Source organism: Peromyscus californicus, unplaced genomic scaffold (assembly GCF_007827085.1).
Source record: "Peromyscus californicus insignis strain IS unplaced genomic scaffold, ASM782708v3 Scaffold_3__1_contigs__length_106647218, whole genome shotgun sequence".
NCBI classification, from domain to species: domain Eukaryota; kingdom Metazoa; phylum Chordata; class Mammalia; order Rodentia; family Cricetidae; genus Peromyscus; species Peromyscus californicus.
The window spans coordinates 76,561,060-76,587,749 of NW_026294551.1; the positions used below are offsets into that span (position 1 = coordinate 76,561,060).

General features: G+C 41.4%; 1 protein-coding gene across 2 annotated transcripts; it reads right to left on the reverse strand.

Annotated features, from left to right (window-relative positions):
- Positions 1 to 255: 255 nt before the first annotated feature.
- On the reverse strand, positions 256 to 26,690 carry LOC128122685 (hepatitis A virus cellular receptor 2 homolog). 2 transcript variants are annotated; one of them, XM_052758341.1, is made up of 7 exons: positions 26,484 to 26,685; positions 24,888 to 25,226; positions 23,081 to 23,185; positions 14,507 to 14,547; positions 12,213 to 12,339; positions 8,041 to 8,077; positions 256 to 6,132 (listed from the first exon to the last, which is right to left on the reverse strand). In XM_052758341.1, exons 1-7 carry the CDS (start codon positions 26,539 to 26,541, stop codon positions 5,973 to 5,975), a joined length of 867 nt encoding a protein of 288 aa, XP_052614301.1. In that variant the 5' UTR covers positions 26,542 to 26,685; the 3' UTR covers positions 256 to 5,972. The 2 variants fall into 2 exon arrangements, with proteins under 2 accessions (XP_052614301.1, XP_052614302.1); XM_052758342.1 differs by lacking the exon at positions 23,081 to 23,185 and having other exon boundaries at positions 26,484 to 26,690.

A 26,690-nucleotide genomic window follows, 5' to 3' on the forward strand; every position in this document is an offset into this window, starting at 1 on the left:
CAACAGGTAGAAATTACAAACGACACCTTGCCAATTTATAATATAAAGCCCTAATAAAATAATTCCAAGGTGACACACCTACCAATATCATGTTAAAATAATGAGCAGCTTTAACCCACTGCCTCATTACTGCACATGAATAGTTAAATAACCCATTTAAAAAAAAACTCATTGTTTTTTCTGGAAGAAGAAAAATCATATAAGCAGAAGAGATTAGGATACAAATTTCAAGAGATTGACTACAGAGGAAATAAGTGACTTGAAACATCCTTTATTTTTTTATTACATTTATTTATTTATATATTCTGTGTGTGTGCCACAGGGCACATGTGGAGATCAGCACAGCTTGGGACACTCCATCCTCTCCTACCTCCACAGGGACCCCTGGGATCAAACTCAAGCCATCTGGCTTAGTCAACATGCTTTTACCCGCTGAGCCATTTCGCTAGCCTAAGTGACATTTATTTAAAACAGCAGTAGACACAGCTAACACAGGACACAGAGGAACCGGCTAACACAGGACACAGAGAAACACTTCTGGCTCACACTTCCTCTTTGCACAGGTCTCCCACTGAAAAGCAACTGAAACCTAAGCCTTCCTCAGCCTTGAGGACCCCTAGATAAAATGGTCACCTTCCCCCTGCTCCCCCTTACTTCTCAACTGAAACCCAGAACCATGGTGGATCTCAGAACGCCTACTCTAGCGCTCCGCAGAAGGATCCAGACCATTTGCCTAAAAATCTGGGGATATAGCTGGGTTCTGCTCTATTTCTGTAAGTCAATAGATCACCTTTGGGAGTAGGCACAAGGGCCATTTGAGCTCCAAATCTTATTTTTGTTTGACAGCGATGTTGGATGTTGCTGGAAGTGGAATTATACAATGACTACATTTCTCGAACTCAAGTCAGAAGCTTAGAAATGAAACTATTATAAGTTGTATAGTGTTTTCATAAATCTCAACAAGCTATTTCCACAAGCATATGCTATATTTATTTTAAAGGGGGAGGATGATTCATATCAGTTGACTTGCTGTTACCAGGAGAACTGTCCAACAGCTTACAACTTCTGTCTTGGAAATTGCAAATCTGTAAATCATGGGCAGGGAAACCTCCCTTCTCAGAACCTGTGTGGTTTAATAGGAAATGCCTATGCACTTGTAAGGGCAAGCTACACATTCAATCTCTCTCTCTCTCTTTCTCTGAGACAGTCTCATGTAGCCCAGGCTAGTTCTGATCTTTCTTCATACAAAGGATAACCTTGAGTGTCTCATCTTCTGGCCTCCACCTTTATGCTGGGATCCAGAAGAGCTCCACCATCTCCCATAATGCAGTGCTGGCACTCAGCACAGGGTTCGTGCATAGTCAGCAAGTACCAACTGGGCTACAACCTCCTTGATTTTTAAAATTATTTGTCTGTTTGTTTGTTTATTGGTGTGTGTGTGTATTGTGTGTGTGTGTGTGTGTGTGTGTGTGTGTGTGTGTGTGTGTGTGTGCACCAGCTCATGTGTGGTGATTGTGTCTATGCACATGAGTGAAGGCTAGAAGACATCTTTGGGTGACTATCTCTACCCCTCTCCACTTGTTCTTTTGAGGCAGGGTCTTTCCAAGAATTTGGGTCTCAAATTTGCTACACACACACACACACACACACACACACACACACACACACACACACACACACAACCACCTTAGAGATGGGGTTATAGACATGTACAAGACACTCAGCTTGTTACCTGGATGCTGGGTTCTGAACTCCAGCCTTCATACTTATAGAACAAATGTGTTTAACTGCTGAGACATCTCGCCAGCCTTTGATTTCTTGTTTTTGTTTTATTTTTGTTTTTATTTTGAGATAAGACCTCATGCATCCTAGACAGGCTTGAACTTGCTGTAAGCTTTGAACTTTTAAAAAAATGTTTATTTAACTTATTATGATTGTGTGTATATGATGAGTATGTGTGAGCTTAGGCTCATGAATGCTACAGTATAAATGCAGAGGTCAGAGGACAACTTTCAGGAGTCCATTCTCTTCTTTCACCATGGATTTCAGGAATCAAAGTCAAGTAGACAGAGGCTTGGGGATCCAACTCAAGTAATTAGGCTTGCACTGAATCATTTCATCAGCTTTTTTTCCTTATGTGTGTGTGTTACTTTCTATTCATTTTTAATTTGGCTGCTCTCTCTCTCTCTCTCTCTCTCTCTCTCTCTCTCTCTCTCTCTCTCTCATTTATTTCTATATATTTATTTATTTTATTTTTTCATATTACTGTGAATAGGATTTTGTGTTACATTTTTAAAGCTTTATTTGTGGTGTGGTTGTGGTTGTGTGGTGGTGTGGGTGTGCACACACACACATGTGTATGTAGTGCATGTGCCTACAGGCACATATACTAAGCCTAGAAGGGGCGAATCACGTGTGCTCTACTATTTCCATGATGCAGCATCTCTCCCTGAACACCAGCACATGGAATGGTCTCACTCACGTTTAGGGTAGGTCTTCCACCTCAATTAATCCAAACTAGAAAACACCTCACAGACACAGCCAGAGATTTGTCTCCAAGATTATCTTAGACCCTGTCAAGTTAGCATCAATATAAACTATCACACAGTATAATCAGCCATTCTCCTATTTCTCTGCTGGCTTGGAAGCCAGGAAGCCCCAGCCATCCTCTTGTCTCTGGCCCTCCCCAGTAGGGTTCTGGGCATGCAGTAGACTCCTGTCTTATTCACAGGTGCTGAGTTCTAATCTCCAGTCCTCATGACTGCACAGCAACCACTCTTAAACACTGGGCCATCTCTCCACCCTCTTCCTTTCGAAGGCTTTAAGCTCCTCTTTGCCCTTTCCTAGGTCCCTTATACTATCTCCTTTGGCCCCCTCATTTTCTTCTGTACCACCCACCAACTCCATCCCAAATACTTGATTTTAAATGACTACAGGTCTAAAACCAAGGGTTCTAATTCCAGCTTGTAGCAACCTTCTGCTGCCCCTGGCCTTGACCTATTTTCTTTGATGAGGACAGGAAACAGGAGAACATTATTATAATGCTTAATTTAACTTTTATAAACAAAGTAATACAAAAAAATCAAATTTTAATAAGTATGTAAAAGAAAAAACTGAAATACCCTGTGGTATAATTACTGATTTGGGTATTTTTTCCATATGCTAAGCAGAGAAATATACAGTCTAGAACATTCTTTTTTGACTTAAAAATGTAACATTATCTTCAGACAACAGTACATACTCTGTAGCAGAGATTTTGGCTGTGTTTTCTGTTGTTCTTAGAGACTAAACAGTGTCAAGCAGGAAGTAGTTACTAATAAAGATCTCCTGAATGAATGGATATGATCCTTTCTCCTGTCAGATCAACCAGACATTTCACAGGCTAGAAATGTTATTCATTCTATTGTCCCAGTACCAAGTGACTGCACATTGCAACTGCTTGAAAGTGTTTGTCACTGGGCAAGGTAGACACAGAACTCAGGAAGAAAAGGCAGGAAGATTAGGAGTTCAGGGCCATCCTGGTGAGTTCAAGGTCAGCCTGGGATATATGAGCCCTTATCTCAAAAACCAAAACCCAAAAAAGTACAAGCTCTCTGCAAAGCTACCAGGTTCTATTTAATCACGTGTATGGTTAGACTCCATACCATGTGCATTAGTTAGTTTTCCAGTTGCTATGTCAAAATCCCTGACGAAAGCCTCTTTAAAAGGGAAGAGTTTATTCTGACTTATAAGTCAAGAGGACATGGTCCATGGTGGTGGGGAGACATGAGAGTAGGCACAAGGATGTGCCGGTCACATTGCAATGGCAGTCAGGAAGCAGAAAGAGATGGATGTCAGTGCTAAACCTGCTTTCTCTTTTCATGCAGTTCAGGACACCAGCCCATGGAACGGCCCCGCCCACATTAGAGTGGGTTCCCACCTCAACTAACATAATCTAGAAAATGCCTCACAGACTTGGAGATTCATCTTCAAGATGATTTTAGATCCTGTCTAGTTAGCAATCGATAGAAACTGTCATACCATGTCATCAACCATCCCCCACTGATGTAAAAAGTCCTCAGCAAATACCAACACAGTGATCATCTTTGTATGCATGCTTTTGCTTAAAGACCTTGTCCAATAAGAACGCTGATGGAGGAAACCATTGATCCAGTTTAAATATGCTCAAAGTCCTTCCCAGTACAGTCTTAAAACTTTCAAACATTTGTGACTAGTTTCCTCACCTACATGAGAACCGTTACCTCTAATTGATTTTTGCCATCTGGTCTCCCTTCCATACCCACCTAAGAAAGCCAGTACCTATCATAACTAGCTAGATGCAGCCTAAACACCAAATTCATACAAGAAAACCTTGCACAAACAGACAGATGCCTGTGTCCTCACTGATAAATGTCTTCTGATCTACACAGGAGCTCCCCAATGCAGAAGTCTATGACAAAGCTATCTTTCTGCTCATTTAATTTTTTCACTCTGGGCTGTTTAATTAGGTTCTGTTACATACAGGAACCAACACAGACCAAGGCACTGAGCAGACAGTCTTAAGTGAGACAAAATTGATGTCCACCAGCTTGGACATTTGGTTTTGTGACCACTGTCCTTATACCAAAGGATCTAAGGCTGATTATACAGACTGCTGCTAGGTCACTGTCTTCTTTCAATCAGGAAACAAAATGTGTGTCCCAGTCACTGGTTCTTCTTCTGTGGAAAACACAGCTCCAGCTTCCTCTGTGAATGGAGAAGTCATCAGAGGCAGTTCCCTTTGAGCACAACAGGCAAGGTTGGACTTTGGCAAAGAGAGTTTCCTTTCACAGTCACAGGCAAATGAGGGACATTTTCTTTTTGTAAAAGAGGGTCTGACTGTGCAGCACAGAATGCTCATAAACTCTCCATGCTCCTGCTTCAGCCTTCTGAGTGCTGCAGTTAATTACAGGTCTGCACCACCATGCCCCCACTCAGAAGTAGTCTTAACTGAGGCAGAGGACAGTCATGTAGAGATACACATTACACAGAGGCAGCAGGCCCAGAGAGAACCTTCACTACTGTATAGGCCTATTCTGATCCTTCCTTCCTTTATTTCTTTCATGTGTGACCACATATGTGTGTGTGAAGGTATGTTCACATACGTGTGTGGAGACCAGAGAACAACATCCATTGTCTTTCCTCAGGAACACAGTCCATTTTATTTTGAGACAGGGGCTCTCAGTGACTTGGAACTCAACAACTAGGCAAGCAAGCCCCAGGGATCTGCTTTGTCCTCACCCACTCATCTCTGAGTTTACAAGCACACACTAGCATGTCCATGTGAGTTCTGGGGATCAAACTCAGGTTCCTCATGCTTGCACAACAAGCGCTTTACCCTCTGACCTTCCTGGTGTGTTTGCTTGGGGTTTTTTTCCTCTTTTGTTTTTAAGACCAAGTCTCACCATCGCAGCCCAGGGTTGCCTTGAACTCACAATCTTCCTTCATCAGCCTCCCAAGTTATGTAATTATAGGCATGTACCACCTGACTCTTTCTTTATTTTTTCAAGGTCAGAAATCTCTAGAAAAACCAGTGGCCACTTTAGATTTCCTGCATCAACAAAGACCTGCACCTATCTATCTTAGCCTAATCTTCCCCATATCTGTTTAGGAGCTCTGTATACACACCACAATCCGGAATGTCCAGGTGCTCCAGAGATCTCAGACTAAGCATACCTAATGTATCGAGGCACATGTGAGCTTCAACATCCATGTCTCTGGGTTGGGAGATTCTTTCCCTGGAACTCGGAGGTTATGGTGCATTTCAACATAGCATAGGTTATAGTCGAATCCCCTTGTGAGCTAATTATCCCTAGAAAACAGGAACACTTTTCTCGGTGGCCGTGGACAGAACCTCCAAAACTTTTCAGGTGACATATCTGATAGTTTTCAAAAAGGAAGATACCAAAGTCTAAAATGGAGGTGAGCCTTAAGAAGTGACAGCCCAGAGGTGGTCAGGACGGCTGCCCACCGCTGACGTAGCAGTAGTACTCATTGGAATTCTCCGTTTCATATATGTTCTCCTCGATGGTATAGACATTTTCCTCTGATCGATTTCTGCCTGCTCCTGCATTCGATAACCCCACAGGAGGGAGGTTGGCCAGTGTGATGAGGCTGTGAAAATATAATGCTGGAGTTGATAGGAGAATTCCCCAGACAACAGAGAACAGTGTTAAAGAGCAGTCTTCACTGATGACAGTAGCCAGCTGACACTCATGACCCTTCCCTGGATGCTCACTGAAAGAAACCCAGGTGGTAATTTGGGGAACAATTAAGGACATGTAATTACTCTTAATTTTCCTAGGTATGTAAACCATATTCCCTGTTCTTAGGAGTTGTAGGCTGAAGTCTCTGAGATTTGTCAAGATGCCTGCAACCTACTTACAGGTGGTTGAGAGGAAGCCCTGTGCTTACTGAGAACTGGACAGCACAGCTGTTCCAAGTGTCAAATAGGAGTTGAAGGCCAAGTGTTTTAACGTCCCTTGTACTGTTGTTTCAATCCTCTGAAAGCTCCAACAGTTTGAAAACAAAGAGAAAAGTGTGAATGTGTTACAGACACAATCAGATTTGAGTTGGAATTCTGTGTTTCTTCCCAACATCATGACTTGGGTGAACTTGTTTAGTTTTGTTTGTTTGTTTGTTTGTTTGTGGTTGGTTGCTCATTTGGTTGGGGTTTTAAATGGTTTTTAGTACTATCTTATAAAATATGGGTTTCATGACAACCTTTTCATAACTATATATTCTATACTCTTCCTGTATTCACACACCTCATCTTCACCTCTTGAACCCCTCGTCCTCTTCCCAAATAATCTTTCATCTATTTTCATATATATAATTTTTAATTCAAGACAGTTACACATTGTCCTGTGCATCTGTAGACGACAACAGTGAACAAAATATGTACATCCACAGATGCCATACCTTAGTAAACCTTGTGCCTCAGTTTTCTCAACTCTAGAAACGGGAATAGTGAGAGCCCTGTAGTAGGGCTGCTGTGAGGAGCACTGGATCATTCATTCATTAGAGCTGATCATTGGTATTCATCACACACTGTGCTGGAGTTACAGTAGTCAAACAGAGCATTCTAGTTCTCAGTTCACTATAGGTTTATAGTTATAAGTAGAGCTAAATATTGAGCACGTCATTTCACAAACAGTAAATTGATGCCTATCAGCATTACCTATGAATACCATGCTTCCAGTTTCACTTCTAATGAAGAATAATGGTACTGATAATTAAATACTGTATTTGGAGTTATATGATTTTTTTTACTTTATATTACTTTGTCTTTGGAATATTCTGGATTTTATTGATTCTGAAATAAGAGATGACTCATATTCAGCACATGATCATATTTTCCCTTGAAATTTTGCAATTTTTCATGTATTGACTTTTACTGAAATAAGAAAATCTGGGAGAGAGGGTTGTGTGTGTGTGTGTGTGTGTGTGTGTGTGTGTGTGTGTGTGTGTGTGTGTACAGTCAGAAGTGGAGTAATGATGAGGATCACCTGAAGAGCTTTGAGAACAATTACCTCAAGCTCCGTCCCCCAAGATCCTGATTCATTTGCTTTAGGTATGTCCTATATCAGCAAGATGAGTGCCCAGGTCATCATAACACACTGCCATAGTAGTAATGCCTAAGGAGGGCTATAAACACTCTGACTATCCATAGTGGCTTGGGAGTTTTTTTTGCTTTGTTTTGTTTTTGTTTTCTCTCTCTCATTTTTTCTCATTTTGGTAATATCATGAAAATAGTAAACACTCATTCAGTTAAAGGTTCAGTTCCCTGAATATTAGAGATAAATAAGTATTTGTTAGTAATAAGAAGGCAAACTATACACCTCAACTTTAGACCTGAGGAAGCTCAATGTTCAGGAGGGCAACTGTTGGATTTTCATTTCCCAAACAAAAGAAGACTAACCTAAGATTTCAAAGCTCCAAGTAAGAACTTCTCAGAGGAAGAATAAAATCATATGATAGTAGAGGTCCCCAATGCCCTTTTCCTTCTTCCATTGTTCTTACCTTGAAGTCTGTAACTTCTTTTTCTTATAAGAATACCCTAGATAAAGGTGGAAGAAAAACCAATTAATGCTTTTCTAAGATAATTTGAAACAAGAAATAAAATGGACTGATTGGAGATGAGAGTGGCTTGGTGAAATTTGGTCTTGCTTTAGAACAAATGAAATCAACCTACCAGTGATGTCTTAGGACTATGTTAAAAGTAATAATAAAAGAAAAGTGGAGCTCTTACTTAGCGAATATTATGGGGATTGTCCTGTGTGTATTGCAGTTTGGTAGGCACCAAGGGCACACACAGGGAGTTGTGAGCTCTGACTCCATGAAGCGTGTATCCTAGTGAGGAAAAAAGGAAGGAGGGAAGGAAGAGTGGAGGAAGGGATGGAGGAAAGGAAGGACAGAAAAAATGATTTCAAATTGCACTGAATTATAAAACGAAACCAGCACCATATTAAACCCAAACTAGAGATGGTTAGGGTAGGACGTTAGGACATGACTTTTGAGGTCTGCTCTAAAGAAAAGAATGAGTCACCTGTGTCAAGAACTAGGGGAAATATTACAGGAACAGAGACTCCTCGGCAAAGATCTGAGTTGGTGTCAAAACCAAAACCAAGACTAGAACAAGAGAGTTACCCCCAATAAAATCTGAGATGTAAACTGAGGCTGGGTCCCAAAGACCTTTTCAGTTATTATCCTGCAATCCCAGCCCTTGGGATGTGGAAGTAGGAGGATCAAGAGGTCAACAAAACAAACCAACTAAACAGCAACAAAGAGAATTGAGATGGTATGAGACAGGAAGACCTGTAGGATGTCATTGAATGACAGTATGATCTGACCTGGATACTGTGTAAAGAACTGATTAGAAGGAGAATAAATAACAAATCACCAAGCAAGATCCAGAATAATGAAGCAATCTTAGATATATTTTGTGCAGAGACTGCGACTGGAGTTGATTACATATTAAGATGTTGAAAAGAGAGGATTCTGGGATGACTTCTACATTTCTGGCAGAAACAACCACATAGATAGACAGTGAAATGATGGAGATGTCCAGGACCTGACAGTTGGGTCCTGTGGGTGGATATGGAAGCAGGAGTCTTGTTTATCACATATGAATATATGAACTTCAAAGTGGAGCTATCAACTAGACAGAGAGACAAGCTGATTCATCATTTTAAGAGTTGACAAGATTAAAGAGAATATGTAAGTCCATGGAATATATGTTATAAAGTAGAAGGTTTGCAAAGAGAAAAAGGCCAAATCCTGAGGAACTTCAGCTGCTAAACACCAGGCAGAAGAGGAAATGTCTAAATAATGGGGAAGACTGATCAATCAAATACAATGAATGGGGTTTCCAAAGCCAAGAGAAGACATTTTAGAATAAAGTATGGAATCTACTTGGGACATTATTGCAGAAAGACTAGCCACAATAAAGACAAAGCTATCCGTGACCATTAGTACAATGGAAGCAATTTGAAACTGACTAAAATTGTATCTGTGGTACTTTAAGGACAGACATGAGATTGGCAGTTCAGAAGAAAAACATAAATGAAAGGATGAAGATGTGACACAGCGAAGAGACCTTTGATATTTCCTTGGCTGGGAGAGGATTGAAGGAGGTTAAGCAGTAGTGAAGCATGGGTGGCCATCTAAGTCAGTAAACAGTCCACTCGAAAGCAGAGGACTGATGGGCACTTCCCAGACAGCTTGTGGCTATAATGTCGTGACTTAAGAACAGGCCACCTCATCTGTCAGATTGCTATCCATAAAACATAGGAAAAAAATTATACACTGAACAGAACATTTTGATTCATTCCTTAAAACAACTCTCTATGTTAACCCTTGTCCTTCTAAATCCACTGTGGTTGGTTGAGGAACTCCTGCAAACACCAAAATCCAAGTGTGCTCAAGTTCCTTATATAAAACACCATTAATACCTGTCACATCCTACCCCATACTTTAAATGATCCCTAGATGACTTATAACATCTAGCATGATATAAATGCTATAGTAATATAGCTGCTGCCTTCTTTGGGGGATTAAGAAGTCTATATATGTTAAGTAGAAATAATTTTCAATCATTGTTCACTATATGGTTGAATCCACAGATGTGGTACCTGTGTGCATTCAAAGTTAGCAGTTATATGTGCATTAGATTGCACCTATGCCTCTTTTAAAGACAAGAATTGGCATAGATTTATTAAGCAAAAGAGAGAAATAACTCCCAACATGGGGTGGGATCCCAAGGGGAGGAAAATCCACCTACCTCCTTACCTTTTACATAAATTACAGAAGTCCCTAATTTCTAGGTCTTGGAAGAACTCAAAAAGTAGTACACGTTATCATTTCTCTGTCATCATTTAATGGCTTCTAGATTCCATGTTCAAATGATCAGTCCCCAGTGTTTACTGCAATCTATGGACAAGCTCATGTGAGTATATATGGGCTTGTTTCTTTCTTGGAAAAACTCATTTACAAAAAGTGGGAGAAAACAACCAGGAGAAGTAAGATTAATTTCTTTTTCTTTCTTTCTTTCTTTTTTTTGGGTTTGGTTTTTCGGGACAGGGTTTTTCTGTGTAGCTTTGAGCCCTTCCTGGAACTTGCTTTGTAGACCAGGCTAGCCTCAAACTCACAGAGATCCACCTGGCTCTGCCTCCCAAGTGCTGGAATTAAAGGCGTGCGCCACCGCCACCCGGCAAATTTCAATCCCTATATTTATCAATTAACTGTATGAATTTGGACATATTGCTTAATATGTCAGTATGATGGTTGCCCTGCCATGTACCTAGTATATTTTATATTATATTTTATAACCTCCTTAAAGTCCTTGGCAACTTCAGTTCGCAGTCATCCTGGTTTTTCTCAGATGGTCCCAGCTTTACCAATGGAAGTTCTATATTTTAGGAACTCCCTTCATTCTTGTGAAAATCCTAGATGGCTGATGACCCTATGTAAACAGTCCATGTTGTGTGTTAAGGAGAAAGGCTGTTATAGTGCATTATACTCTGGTGCAATGCCTTCTTCTCTGCTCTCAAAGAAAAGAGAATACATCACAACTATCAAAGAGTGGAAGGCTTTGGGCTGATGAGAACATTTGGATCTTTAATGTGGCAATGGTCTCCAAGTACAATAACCAAACTTCTTTTTCCCTGAGACAGCCCCCCCTGGCCTGGAACTCACTGTGTAGCTGAGGGATGACCTTGAACTTCTGATCCTCCTGCTTCTACCTCCAGAGAGTTCTGGGATTATAAAACTTACAGTATGCCACCATACCTACTTTTATGGGGCTCATGGTTTCCTGCATGCTACAAAAGTACTTTAACACCTGTACCACATGCCCAGACCACAAGTTGTCTACTTAAATAAAGACAAATAGCTAGTATGCTGATCACTGTGAGGAGAAAACCCAGTTCTGGAATCCCAGGCATGGTTCAATGTTAAAGAGAGGTGCCTGAGAAAGCAATATAGAAACCCACACTGAGAGAGGTTGTGTTGTTGGGTTTCCTAATAAGCATGGGCATATTTATAATTTAAATAGAGTAGCTCTTGCAGTTGATTAGAGAGAGACAGAGAGGGGAGAACAGCAGAGATGAGAAGAGATGAGGGGAGGGGGAAAGAGGGGAGGTACCCAAATGCTTCAGCTCACATGTAGAGACCAGAGGACAGTCTGAGGGAAGAAATCTGTTATCTTCTCCCACCATGTGGGTCCCTGGGATAGAACTCAGGGCATCAGGCTTATGACAGGCACCTTAACCCACTAAGCCATCCCATCAGCCCCAAGATTAGTTTTCGTATCCAAAGATAGCCAATTCTGGTTGTCTGCTGCACTTGAAGGTCTAGTCTTGTGCCTTGCTTACAGTGAAACTTGGAGAACTCAGCTGCTCTCAGCAAAGCTTTACTTTCCTCTGCCCTAGCCTGGGAAGAAATGGTACTACCTTGTTTATAACTGATGATGAGTAAGATGTCTGTAAAACATTTAGCATAGTATCCGCCTGACACTTAGAAACCTTGAATGACTACCAGTTACCAGAACGGGCAACGTTTGGAGAGACAAAGAGTGTCCTGTCTAACCACCTTTGGGTTTACTTAAAAGGTTGTATTTCTATCTAGGTTTGCCTTTGTTCCTATAGTAACTGTTCTTTATCAGAAAGAAAAAGAAGCAATGTCCAGCAACTTACATTTAAGAATTAAAACACCAATGATAAGTGCCAGGGCCAGCCCCGCAGAGACTCCTACTCCGATGTAGACAGCGGTTCTGATGGTTTCTCCAGAATCCTTCATTTCATCAGACCATGTGGAAATTTGCTGGGGGAAAGAAAACAGGAGTCAAGCTTGAGATGTCCAGAAATTGGTCATATGCTCAGCAAGTCTCATGATTCAGGAGGAAGACCACTCTTTTTTAGGGTCTCTCAGGATTGCAGGAATGATGAAGGCCCCCCCCCCTTGATCTGTCTTCTTCTAGAGTAGCCTCAACCACCAAAGGAATGAAATGTGTTAGCTTAATATGTGTAGTTAGCAAGGAAATAAAACACTCCCTCCAGTGCTGTGGGTGTAGAAGTCACTCTTTATTCTACCTGCCCCTATCCCTACAGAGGCTTTAGAGTGGAATCCTACTGCTTCAAAATTGTGTGTCCAGGGGAAGGGAGTTTCAGAGTGGTCCACATTTGAAGTCTTTCAGGGAAACCTCCCTTCACACAGAAAAGCAGTGTTGCAAGAGCCAGGACTTTGTAACCACACAGTCCTGGGTTCAAATCTCACATCCCCAAGAGCTCAGTGACCCTGTGGAGTTATTGAGAAAATTAGTACAAAGCCTGTTTCTTAATGAACGCTCAGTCAGTGGTAAATACTACTGCTGTTTCTTCATTTCTCATACTAAGGAGTCACATAGAACATCCTTCTATTTCTAAAATATAAGTCCACATTCTACCTTCAAAAATAGTAAATATACCAGTCATGGTGGTGAACATCCATAATCTCAGCACTCGGGAGGCTAAGACTGGGGAGTAGGAAATTTGAGGTCAGCCTGGGCTACATATCAAGACCCTATTTCAAAAAAAAAATACTCATGCATGTATGGGAAGCACTAATTAGACTCAGTATGTTATGAACAAGAAGAGACATGAACCTGGGAGGAGACATGAGAGGGATCTAGGAGGAGTTGGAGGGGGATGAAGTGAGTATTATTGAAACGCACTGTATCCATGTACAAAATAATCTAAGAATAAACAAAAACTACATTTAAAAACAATACAATCATAAACAATGAAAGCAATAAATCTCAGAGGTGAAATCATCCACTTAATCACTACACATTAGACTGTGAAAGCAGGATTCCTGTGTTAAGCACTTGCAGGCAACAGAAGTTCTTAGATGTGCTCTCTATCTCAAGGGGGGAGAGACAAGCTCACAAGATGCCAGGCACTGACTGTGAGCACACAAATTAAGAATTGAATTAAATGAATGTGGGCCTCTAGACACGGTCCTATAGAGTTGTTTATATTATTCTTGTCTATTCATTATTGGTATGTGCATGCACGTGCGTACGTGTACATCCACACCATGGTACACGGCACAGCAACGGTGACCAGAGGACAACTGTCAGGAATTGGTTCTTCTCCTTCCTCCAGGAGTTCTAAGAGTCACACTCGGGTAGTTGGGCTATGTGGCAAGTGCCTTTACCCACTGAGAAGTCTCAATGTCCAGTCATTAGGGTTGCTACTGCTAGCTGGCTTTTTAGTGTGTTTTTTCCCTGTTTAGTTCAGTACATCATAGTTCAGAATGCAAATTCTTGCCTCTGGGCACTCCTGAGTGGTGTCTTGTTACATAAAAATGAATTTAAAAAACTACAAAATATAAAGTCAGGCAGTGGTGGCACACACCTTTAATCCCAGCACTCAGGAGGCAGAGGCAGGTGAATCTCTGTGAGTTCCAGGCCAGCCTGGTCTACAGAGTGAGTTCTAGGAAAGGCTCCAACGCTACACAGGGAAACCCTGTCTCAAAAAAACCAAAAAAAAAAAAAGAAAGAAAAACTACAAAATGTAATCTGGGCATCCCAGCACTTTGGAGAAGGAGTTGGAAGATTGGGAGTTCAAGACTATCCTTAGCTACATAATAAGTTTAAGACCAACCTGGGCTACGTGACATCTTGTCTCAAAACCACAACAAAATCGAAGTGGAAAACCTGAAAAGAGAGTCACAGAACCTTCCACAGTGACACATAGTAGTGACATTTGAAACGAGAGATGAATGCTCACTTCTTCTTGGTGGTTTTCTACACTTAGCATATGCCAGAAATCTCACACTCATACCCTACTTCCATCAGTAACAGGCCTATATGGTCAGACCTGCCATTGTCAACACATGAAAGCCAGCATGTGAAACCAAGGAGGGTAAAGCTTTCTCATAAAAAGGGGTGTCATGGAGGAAGTCTACAGCCAAGCACAATGGTAGCGTGCATATCAGAGTTACTTACTGTTGGAGTTTCATCATGGAGGGTCCCCAGAGTCTGTGTCTCTGTCACACACACACATACAAAAGGGAGGAAGTAGACAATAGTTAAGAATGTTTTTAACTCCAAACCAAAGAAAAACATTAAACACACTAGTAATCCTGTTTACTACTAATTCATCTCCATGTGCTCCACAATAATTAGAAGACCAACAAAAGACACTGAGTGCATACAAACCAACCTCAGGGTGATGTCCTTTCACATATTTAATAAACTCCACTGTCTGTTAGGTCTTCAGTCCAGGACAAACAGCTGAGGTGCCTATTTAACATACCAAAGGGGCCTGGCTGCCAGGTTCTCCCACCATCCCTCAGTCCCTCAGTTACAAGGTAAGGCAGACATACCTCACCCCCTACCCTGAACTCTCTAGTCCAGGAGCTGGGCTGCCCTTCCCTATATAATCCAGCCATTTTGGCTATGCCATTTTTTTTTATTTACCCTGCTGACCTCTTGGTTTCCTGGTCTCCTGGCTTTTCCCTTTTCCCCCCTCCCCCTCTCCTACATGGCCCTGCTCAGGGTCATGTTCACTCTGGATTCTTCCAGATGTCTCTGCTTCTGGCTATACTCTCCCTCATATCTACAATAAACCTTCTCCTCCACCATACCTAGGAGCAGTCATGTTCTCCTTTTATTTCTTTTTTTCATTCATTACCAATGTTGTAAGAAATGGAGACTCAGGTCTGGAAGACTTAGTCCTTGGTTTTGTTCAGAGGTCTAATGAGTGTGATTCAGCAATTCAGTAACATTGACAATGTTCAGTCATATTTTAATCAGACTTTCAAAGACACAAAACTCCTGAAAAAGTTTAACATTTATTCATTGCCAGGATATTTAGTTGTTCTCAAATGGAAACAATTGCTACAGTTTACCAAAACACAGGCATGTTGTCACTTTGAATGAACTATCTCATTCAGTACAGAAAAGAACTGTCCTAAAAAACACAAACTCAGGGAAAATGAGTGACCGAGTGATGAATTCATCAGGTCTGAGTGATGAATGGGTCATTGAAGAAACTGGGAGGGAAGTTAACAAATCCCTCGAATTGGATGAAAATGTAACATAGCGTTACCTGCGGGGGAATATAACGAACGCATTTCTAGGAGGGAAGCTTTACCTATGTAAAGACTCACATTTAAAAAATCAGAGAAACCTTGGGTAATAACTTAATAATGTGCCTCAAGGTCTTAGAAAAACAAGAACAATTAAACCCTAAAATAGCATGTAGAAACAGTAGACGTTAGGGTAGAAAATGAGATAGAATCAAAAGGACCAAGACAAAGAATCAATAGATAGATGAACAAAATCAGTAAACACTCGGCCAAATTCACCAAAAGAGAGAAAAAAGACCCAAATCCTTAACATTAGAGATGAAAAGGGAAACATTTCAACAGCTAAAAATGGCATTTAGAAAATCAATATGACCTACTTAGACACATATTCCATTAAACTGAACATCTAAAAGAATGGTTTCTAAACACATATAAGCTACCCAAATTAAACTGAGAAAATCGAAACAACCTCAGATTTATAACAAACAATGAAATTGAAGTAGCAATTTTTTAGAAGTCATACAACTAGATAGAGCCCAGATGTTTTCACAGCTAAATTCCACCAGGCCTTAAAAAAACAAAAAACAAAAAACCTACCACCAGGCACCAAAACGACACAGAGAAACCCTGTCCTGAAAAACCAAATAAATAAATAAATAAATAAATAAATAAACAAACAAACAAATAAATAAATAAATAAATAAAAATGGAAGGATTGCTGTCAAGCTCGTTGCATAGATCCAATATTGATTAGTCTGATAACAAAACCAGAAAAGGACATAACAGCAAAAGGCCAATCTTCCTGATGAAAATTAGTACAAAAATAATTATCTGTAAAATATCTGCAAAAGTTCCAGGCTAGCCAGCCATGGCAACACAGTGAAACTTTGTCTCAAAAACAATAATAAACAACTAGCAAACCAAATTCAATAATTATAAAAAGATCTTGTATCGTGATCAAAATGTCTTCATCAACAGAAGCAGAGATGGTTCAGCATATGCAAATCAATAATTGTAGTAAGTCACAGAAATATCTTCAATGGCTTCTCTGGACTTTTTTGTTTGTTTGTTTTTGTTTTTTTTGAGACAGGGCTTCTCTGTGTAGCTTTGAGCCTTTCCTGGAACTTGCTTTGTAGACCAGGCTGGCCTCAAACTCACAGAGATCCGCCTGGCCCTGCCTCCTGAGTGCTGGGATTAAAGGCATGCGCCACCATCACCCCGGCCTTCTCTGGACTTTTGGCTAAGATTGAGTATAGTACATTGTGGACAGTGGAGGAAGCCCTGAGTGAATGTGTGTTAACATGGGTCGGGCCATGTCAAGGGCTCCAATACCTCTGTACCATGGGAGTGACAAAGCCTTCCCTGGGAGACACTGGGGATGGCAAAGCCTTCCTCAGAGACCCAAGTATGAACACTGATAGTGTGTTCAGAAAATGTCCACCAGAGCTTTCTCCCTACCTGAAGAGTGTTCCCCTCCAGAGCTTGTGCCTACCGAGACCAGCTAAACTTGTAACCCCACCTCCCTGCTCAACTCTATGTAATAAACATGCTGAACTTCCCAGGTGCCGAGACTCCTCCATCCAAGAACCCAGTCCACCCAATCCCAGCTTTTCTGTGTGTCTATGTGTTTCTCATTTCTTCACTTCCTCTCCACTTCAGGAAGGTCAAGTCGCTGGGGCTGTGCAAAGATGTGGCGGTACATAAAAGTTCCAAGGACCAAAATCAGGTGGTCATTTTAGTAGATGCAGGAAGGGCCTGTGACAAAGTTTAACATGGCTTTATGAGAAAAGAAGTTGAGAAGAAACTAGGAATAGAAGGAACACGCCTCAACCTAGGGGCCATAGAAGGAGCTGCTCAGCTCACAGGAGTACCTGCCTAGCATTTACAGAAACCCCCTGTCTGATCACCAGCACTGCATAAATCCAACGGGATGGCCCATGCCTGTGATCCCAGAACTCAGGAGACAGGAGTTCAAGGTCATTTCTGACTACACAGCAAGCTTGAGAATAGCCTAGGGTACATGTGGCTCTGTTTCAGAAGAAAACTTTTTGAGAAGGAACACACTTCAATATAAAGTTTATATACAACAAAGCCTGTAGCCAACATTATAATAAATGGGAAACTCAAACAACTTTCAGCTAAAATCAGGAACTAGACAAGGATGTTTACTTTCTCCATTCTCATTCAATATAATTTTTGAAGTCTTAGTAGGACAATAAGAAAAGAGAAAGAAACAAAAGTGATTCAAATAGAAAATGGAGTCAAAGTATTCCTATTTGCAGATGACGCAATAGTGTATGTAGGAAATAACTGGAGCAGAAACCTCTTAAAGCTGATGCTTTCAGCAAGCAGGAGGGACATAATCACTATACAAAACTCACGGCTTTCTTATATGCCAATGACAAACACGATGAGAAAGAAGTCAGGAAAACAATCCACTAACAATAGCTGCAAAAAATAAAATACTGTTCAGTGCGGTGGCACACACCTTCAACCCCAGCATTTGGAAGGTACAGGTAGAGCGATCTCTGTGGGTTTGAGGCCAACCCAGTCTGTACTGTGAGTTCCAGGACTGCCAGGGCTACATAGTAGGACACTGTCTTTAAAATAATAATAATAATAATAATAATAATAATAATAATAATACAGGGGCTGGAAAAATGACTCAGTGGTTAAGAGCACTTGCAGCTCTTGCAGAGGACCCAGGTTTGGTTTCCAGCACCCACATGGTGGCTTACAATCTTCCATAACTCTAGTTCAAAGCATCTGAAGCCCTCGTCTAGATCTGGGGACGCCAGATACGCAAGCACTTACAGACATGCCAGCAAAGCACTCACACACATAAACTAAATATAAATAAAGAAATCTTTTTAAAAAACTAAGATAAAATACCTACAACTAAACCTTACCAAGGAAGTAAAGGAGCTCTATAATCAACATTTTTAAAAAAATGAAACAAACACCAGACTGCAGAAAGAATTCTCATAGATCAGCAGAAGTAATACGAAAATATCTATCTTACCAAAAACAGTGTACACATGCAATCCCCACCAAAATCCTAATGACCATTCTTCTCAGAAATGGAAAAAATCCCAATTCATGAAGACCTCTAATAGAACAGCAATCCTGATCTCAAGTTGTTGACAGAGACCCAGACAAGCAGCACTGGACTAACATGAAACAGACAGGTAGCTCAACTGAATAGGATGGAGACTACAGACAAAGCCAGACAGCTACAGACACCTGCTTTTTTGACAAACACATCCAATACACGCACTGGGCGGGAGAGGGGGCAGGGGATAGCCTCCTTAATGAATGGTGCTGTGAAAACTGGATATCTACATGTGAAAAGACAAAATTAGATATTTACTTCTCACGAGTACAGAAACCAATTCACCATGGATCGATGAACTTAATATGAGAAGTGAATCTTCAAAACTTGCAGGGAAATACTTCTCGATATCAGCACAGACAAACTTTTCTCAAAAGGACCCCAATCACAGTAGTAAAACCAAGAACTGACAGATGAGATTGCCCGAATTAGAAAGCTTCTATAATGAAGAGACAGCCTACAGAGAGAAATCTTTGCCAGCTACATAATTCACAGAGGATTAATATCTAGAACATATAAAAAAGAAAACTTCAAAAACTAAATACCAAAAGAACAAACAACAAAAAATGGGTAAAATAATCCCCCATACACACTCAGAAAAACAAATATTGTATTTCCTCTTTTTAGTGAACCCTAGTTTGCATATAAATGCTATTGTGGTTTGAGTAAGAAATTTCCCCCCATGCTTGGTCCCCAGTCAGTGGTGACATTTTGGGGAGAATATTGGAACCTTTAGGAGGTGAAGCCTTGCTAGAGGGAGTATGTCACTCTCTGTCTCTGTCTCTCTGTCTATCTCTGTCTCTCTGTCTCTCTCTAGTGTACAGATAAAGTGATCTCTCTATTTACTGACCCTACTGCTATGCCTTCTGAGCATTATGAACTCTATGCCTTGGGAACTTCAAACTGAAATAAATCCTTCCTCCTCCAAAGTGCTTTTAGTCAGCGTTTTGTCCTCAGAGCAGAAAAGTGAGATCAGACGGATAAAATCACTTATACATAGGGAATGAAGCAGAGGTGAGATTATATTGTGAAAGAATGAACTAATGTGGGTGGGGAGAAGAGGGAGAGAAGAAGAATGAATATTGTCAGAACAGACAACCCTCCTTGAGCAAAACTGTCCTTAGGAAACCTGCTCTACATACAATGAATAGAAGCCAATCAAAACTTAAAATTAAATTTAAAACATGAAAGTAAAACAAACATTCTAAAGAGTAGACACTGTTAGTCGTTTTGGATAACGGAAGAAACAGAATGAGAGTTACACCCTGCTTCATGAGTGAGAATGCCTTCCCATGTAAGCTCACACGGCTTTAAAGCCTCTTTCATAACTTCAGGTTTCTCCACAACTTCACGCAGCAATGTCCCCAACATGAAGAGAGTCACATAGCTCATCTGCCGGCCACCATCTCTCCTTTGAGTGCATTTACTTCTTCATCTGCTCATCTGGCTGATGGCTGTACTAACTGACACCAGGTAGAGGGGACAGGGCCACAAGCAAGAGAGGAGCAGGAGGAGAGCCTGTGGACACTCATTGTGAGGACAAATAGTTGTCAGCTTCCTGAAAACTGAGGAAACCCACTCATTCGGCTGCCTGAGTCAGATTGCGAAAAGCCACAGTCACATTCCTGAACCCTCAAAATCGAAACTCTTCAAGATGCAGAAAGGCTTTCAGCAAATCTGAGCCTGACTGACTATGACTTAAATATTGCAAAGACAGTCTTGGCTTAAAATTATTTAGGGGAAAAAAAGCAACTCCAGTTTGTTTTCATCACCTGGAAGCAATTTAAAGCCTGAAAACCACAGGGCGGAAATTCGAAGTAAACAGGAATCTTCACCACATGCAACACTTGAAATGGAAACCTCACTTCTGCTTCTCCATCATTGCAGTTCTTGGTCTAAGTGACTAGACTGACTTGTTGTCTCTCTCTCTCTCTCTCTCTCTCTCTCTCTCTCTCTCTCTCTCTCTCTCTCTCTCTCTCTCTCTCTCTCTCTCTCTCTTGATTGTGTCTCAAGTATTCCAGGTTGCCCTCAAACCCGACCTATAGCCAGGGTGACCTTGAACGATCCTCCTACCTCTTCCTCCTGAATGCTGGAATTGTAGGCCTGTGCCATCATACTTGATTTATGTGGCATTTTGGATAAAATTCAGGGCTTTCATGGCTAGACAGACTGCCACTTAAGCTATAACTCCAGCTCTGACTTCTTTACTTTTTTCCCATTTTGTTTTGCTGTAAACAAGAACAAGAGATGTCTGTAATGTTGTTTCCTGTTTTTCTTGGGGAACCAAAGACTGCACTAGAGCTTAGTCAGCAGGAAAGAGGGATAACATGGTCATGAATGTATATAGATGCCACAGTTATTGTCCACTTGGCACCGAGGTGCCAGGGATGGTTCTGAGCACTATGAATCTTTTTATCATTTCTTGGTTTGATTTGTTGTTTTTTGGAGGGTGTGGTGGGGGGTGGGTTTTTGTTTTGTTTTGTTTTATTTCGTTTTTTGGCAGGGTCCCTCTCTATACAGCTCTGGCTGTCCTGGAACTTGCTATGTAGATCAAGTTGGCATGGAATTCACAAAGATCGTTCTGCCTCTGCCTCCCAAGTGATGGAATTAAAGGCATGTGCCATCATGCCTAACTTCAATCTTATATTTTTGGTTGTGAGCCTAGCCTTTAACGGCTGAGCCATCTCTCCAGCCCTCAATCTTAATAATAATTATATATATATATATATATTATATATATATATTATATATATATACCACTATTTTGCCATTTTCAGGTGAAGAAACAGAGTTTTATTTTATTTTATCTTAATGTGCATATGTGTGTGCAAGTGTGTGTGTGTGTGTGTGTGTGTGTATGTGTGTGTGTGCACCCACAGGCACGCTATGGTGTACATATGGAGGTCAGAGGACAATCTGTGGGAGTTCCTTCTCCACCATTTAGGGACCTGGGATCCACCTCAGGTTGACAGCTTTAGTGGCAAGGGGCTTTTCCTACAGCACCAACATACCAACCCAGAAACAGGATTTTAGAGAAGAACTCTGCCCGTGACACATGAAACCTAAACTTCAGAGAACTGTGGCAACACTACTGAGTTCAGAATTGGCCAGAAGAGCTGGATTTAGGACTCAGTTTACTCTTGCTGCAGGACCGAATCATTTTCTCATTCTGCCTTATGGCCTTATTGACAGTCTTGGTGACAGGTGCTAATGTACACTGAGAACACACTGTGACCAGACACTAGACTAACCATTCTGGACCCATTTTCTTATTGAAATCCCACAAGACGTAGCCTGTGAGATGTATGACATGATGAGATGGGACTTCACCTGTTTTCCTCTCCCATTACAGAAAATAGAGTTTAAGAGCAGAACTCTACCCAGAAGTAAGATGAGATTAACCTCCCTGATCAATGTGTCCTGAGGTCAGCTTCTTCTGTCCTGTTTGTCTTCTGGGACAGCTTCCAACCTTGACTCTAGGAAGAATTCAGCTCCTCCTTATGTGGCTGAAATCTGAGGAAGCTGATGGTCTGCATTCAGCTAGAAAGGGCCCTGATTTCACCTAATCAGTCCCTTAGCCCTGAATATAAGCAACAGTGGCAGCCCAGAGTAAATCAGAAAATAATGAAGACAATAACCCATTGCACTAAGTTTACCTAATATTTAACTAAAGTAGAATCATTTCTAATTAAAAGTTTTTTTTAATTAAATTTTAAGTAAGGGTCAGCAAAATGACCCCACATATATTGATACTTCCTTGAGACCTGAATCAAATCCCCTCGTCTCATACATTGCAAGGAGAGAGCAGGTGCCTCCAAGTTTCTCTCTTACCTCCACATGCCATCCATGGCACATGACCACACACACACACACACACACACACACACACACACACACACACACACACAGAGATTAATTTATTAAAATGTAATAAAATTAAAACTGTTTAAGTAAGATGAAGCCTTTGTTGACTGTGAGTCTTTAATAGCTGCACCATCTCTCCAGCCCCAAATGACTATCTTTCTATATGAATGATGGCATTAGTGCATATTTCTCTTTCTTTGTATGGCAAAATCTGTGGATATCCAAAATAACTTCTCCATGGGGGGGAGGGGAGTCATTTTCCTGAGACAGGAAATCCAGAGGCCTCTCTGCCATGCCCCTTGGATAGAAGAGGAAGCAGAGTCCCAGGGAATTGAAAGGCCTTGTCCCAGGTCACTTGGCTAGTTTGTGACTTAACCAGAATCCTACCAGGGGTCAATATGTGTGGCTACCACTTTAGTCACTTCAAATAATATCTCAAGTGTAAAAAGTGTCTTTCTTAGTTATTTATCATGTTCAAAACTCTGTGAACTGATATACAAGCTAAACACATACCCCTGTGCTCATGTCTCCATCGGGAGCCATCTCCCTCGGTGGTTAGGGTTCTTGGAGAAGTTGTAGCAGGGTCTCCATGAGCAGTCGCAGGCAGGGTGAACTTGGCTTGAGTCAGAAAAGAATATTAAGGATCAGGATTTTCTTTTTCACGTTTATTTATTGGAGAGGGGGAATGTACAGGTCAGAGAACAACTTTCAGGAATCCATTCTCTCCTTTCACCATGCGTGTTGTGAAGACAAAACTCAGGTAATCAGACTTGGCAGTAAGTGAGTTTACCCACTGAGCCCTCTCAGCTGCCCAGGGAGGCTTTATGTCAGGGAATCCACGGGCAGCTGAGAACACATGAAAGATGAGAGATGACGAGACACATGGCCTTGACTTCGAACCTACATGGACACAGTCACAGAGAGGATAGCACACACTTCAGATGTGTAACTTCAGCAGGATGTGGTTGTCATTGCTACAACCTAATTAGTGATGGAACTAACAGCCGCACAAGAGGTCACATCAAAGCTGTGCATAAACATCACCTTGTAGAATCCTTTCAGTGGCCTATGTGGTAGTTAACTATATTTTATAGCTGAAGAGCCCACACATTTGAAATAATGTTCCAATATTATACAATTAGTAAGGAGAGTTGAGTTGAACTCGGCTCCATATGACCACAAAGTTTGTGCTATAAAATCTTTTGATTTGTGTGGTGCTGGGGAGTCAAACTTGGGCTTTTTTGCTGAGCTATACACTTAACCCTGTCCAGTATAAACATTAAAACACAAGAACATGCACATATATACCTTCTTAACACACACACATACAACCCAGTGGTCCATATTCCTGGCTTACCTGAAGTAGATTTTTGTGAAAAAAAAAATTCAGAATCCATCTCCAGATATGGTAATGTCTCTGGCTTGTAGGTGTGGCCCAGGCACCAAAAGGAGGTGGAAAGATTGTAAGAGTCAGAGGTGGTGGATGGCTCCAAGGAAACAGTCTTCCAGACTAAACAGGACCACTGCACAGATGAGCTCACAGAGACAATGACAGTGCTCACAGGACATGCACAGACTCAAACCAGACAAAATTCCAGCACTGAGAGAGGAAGTGGACACAGAGTCCCACCCTCAACTAAGAACCCATTTGCAATTGATACCAGCTGGGAAAGGGAAAATCCAGTTTTCTCCAGTGGAGTGTTACTGGGTATACCAGCCACACTCAAAAGCAGGCCCTTTGCCCAGTAGCTGGCTAACACAAACAGACTCCATTTGACTTTATGCACTCTTTTTGTTTGATATTTTTCGTATTATTGGTTTTACTTATCTGTTTTGACTTTTGGTTTCTGTGTGTGTGTGTGTGTGTGTGTGTGTGTGTGTGTGTGTGTGTGTGTGTGTATTTTGTGTGTGTGTGTGTTTAAGAGATAGAAAGAACATGAAGTTGTGCGGGTAGGAAGGTGGGGAGAATCTGGTAAGATTTGGAGGAAGGGAAAGAATATGATCAAAATATATCATACAAAAAAATTAAAATGAAAAATAATAATAAAAAAGTTTTCATGTGGTCTAATAATCAGGCAGGGTCTTGAACCTCTCTCTGGTCTAGGCCTTTCTTCCCCTTCTCTAGGCTGCATCCTTGAGTATGGAAACACATGGAAGGTACATCACTGGCCTTCACAGGTGAGGTCTCTTCATCCCAGTTCTTCCTATCCACCACCAGGACTAGGGAAGTCAGAGGTGATAATAATCCACATGTTTATTATGCTATCATGGCCCACAGGTGATTCTTACAGACAAAGAGGACATGGAAAGGTCTACTCACCTGGTATGATGACTAATTCCAGGTTTAATTTTTGATCATTTCCTAGACCATAAAATTGTACCCTGCAGCAGTAGGTCCCATGGTCTTCTAGAGTCACATTCTCTATGGTCAGGGACACAACTCCTTTGAGGAAATTTCCCTTTAGCTGGTATCTTCTGGATTTCTGATATGTCACCTTTCTTTCATCAGTGCTGAGCACCTCACTGGTACACTGGGACCAAGGACAGGGTCCCTTGCCCCAGCATACAGGTACAGGTGTCCCAGGACTAGGTAGAGTGTAGTTGCAAGGCAGATAGGCATTCTTACCGACCTCGACTTCAAATTTATCTTCCAAAGACCCTACACAGAGAGGAAAGGAGGGCAAGATGGTGAGGAAGAGGGTCCATTTCTGTTGGTAATGCCTCACAGAATAAAAGAGGAAACTATGACTGCCCTGTTGGAAGGGGGATTGACTGTGCCAATGATTCTCTGACCTTCGAGGAAGCAGAAGCAGCAGAAGAGAGTCCTGTTTAAACACTTACTATGATTGCACATGCCTCTAATCCGGGAGCTTGGCAGGTGGAGACAGGAAGATCTGAATTAGAGAACAGACTGAACTATAGAGCAAGTTCTAGGCTAGCCTGAGTGATGAAATCATCTCTCAAAAACCAAATTGACAGACCAGAAAGTGATGACTTATGCCTTTAATCCCTGTACTAAGGAATCTGTGGCAGATCTGCAGTGAGTTCGAGGCCAGCCTGGGCTACCTGTGCTTCTTCCCTAAAATGTCTGCCTCCATTGGTCTGAGGTAGAACATGGGAACTTGCATTTCTCTCAGTTCCCATGTGTTATGGGCTATTGACTCCCCGACACACACACATTTTTGAGCCCTCAAAGAATTGTGAAGTTTTTTGAAGATAAAAAACCTGGGCTAATGGAGTCAATACTCAGAAAATTGGGAATTGTTGGCCAGGAAAATGTCCCATACGTCTGTGCTAGCTGTCTGTTCATCAGCAAAGGAAAAGTAACATATTCTGTCTCTGCCTCTGTCTCTGGTCTCTGTCTCTGTTCTCTCTCTCTCTCTCTCTCTCTCTCTCTCTCTCTCTCTCTCTCTCTCGTGAATAAAAGCTCTGACAAAACAAAACTAGTAGCTTGCATATTTGAAACTCCTCATATGTTATATTGATGTTTAAAATAAATTCCTTTCTAATAACACAAACATCTAAATGATAATCTATTCAAACCACATGAAAGGTACATGGAAGCTGGATTCCCTCTACCAACTCTTCCCATCCCCCAGGCCCCAATCCTGGAGCCTAAACACTAAAAAATGTGCACACACTTCTGTTCCATGGCAATGCTTGCACACATTAACTGTGCACCTTGAGTTTCTCTGTAGCATTGTGATTGCCAGCATCTATATCAGGTTGTTCAATTAGGCTCCCTGCTTGTATCATGGATATGTCAAATTTACTTACCCAGTCTCCTACTGTTGACATTTAGGTTGCTTCCGAACATAAGCTATTACAAATAGCATCACTACTCCTATCCTGTATCTCTGTCTAGCCCTCTGTGAAATAATCTTTCTCCAACTGAGAAGTACCAGCCAGTACTTACTTGTAAGTAGTAGTAGCAGCAGCAGCAGGACACAGTTGAAAGTAAGAGGTGAAAACATTAGTACTTGGCAGGGAAAATCAAAGGCAGCTCTGTGTAGTCTCAGCTTTAGCTCTCCAGTTAAAATGCTACTTCCTCTAACTTCTGCCTACCCCAGAACCATGAGTGCTGACCACACCCACTGAGGGGAAGCCTACTTCCCAGGGTGTC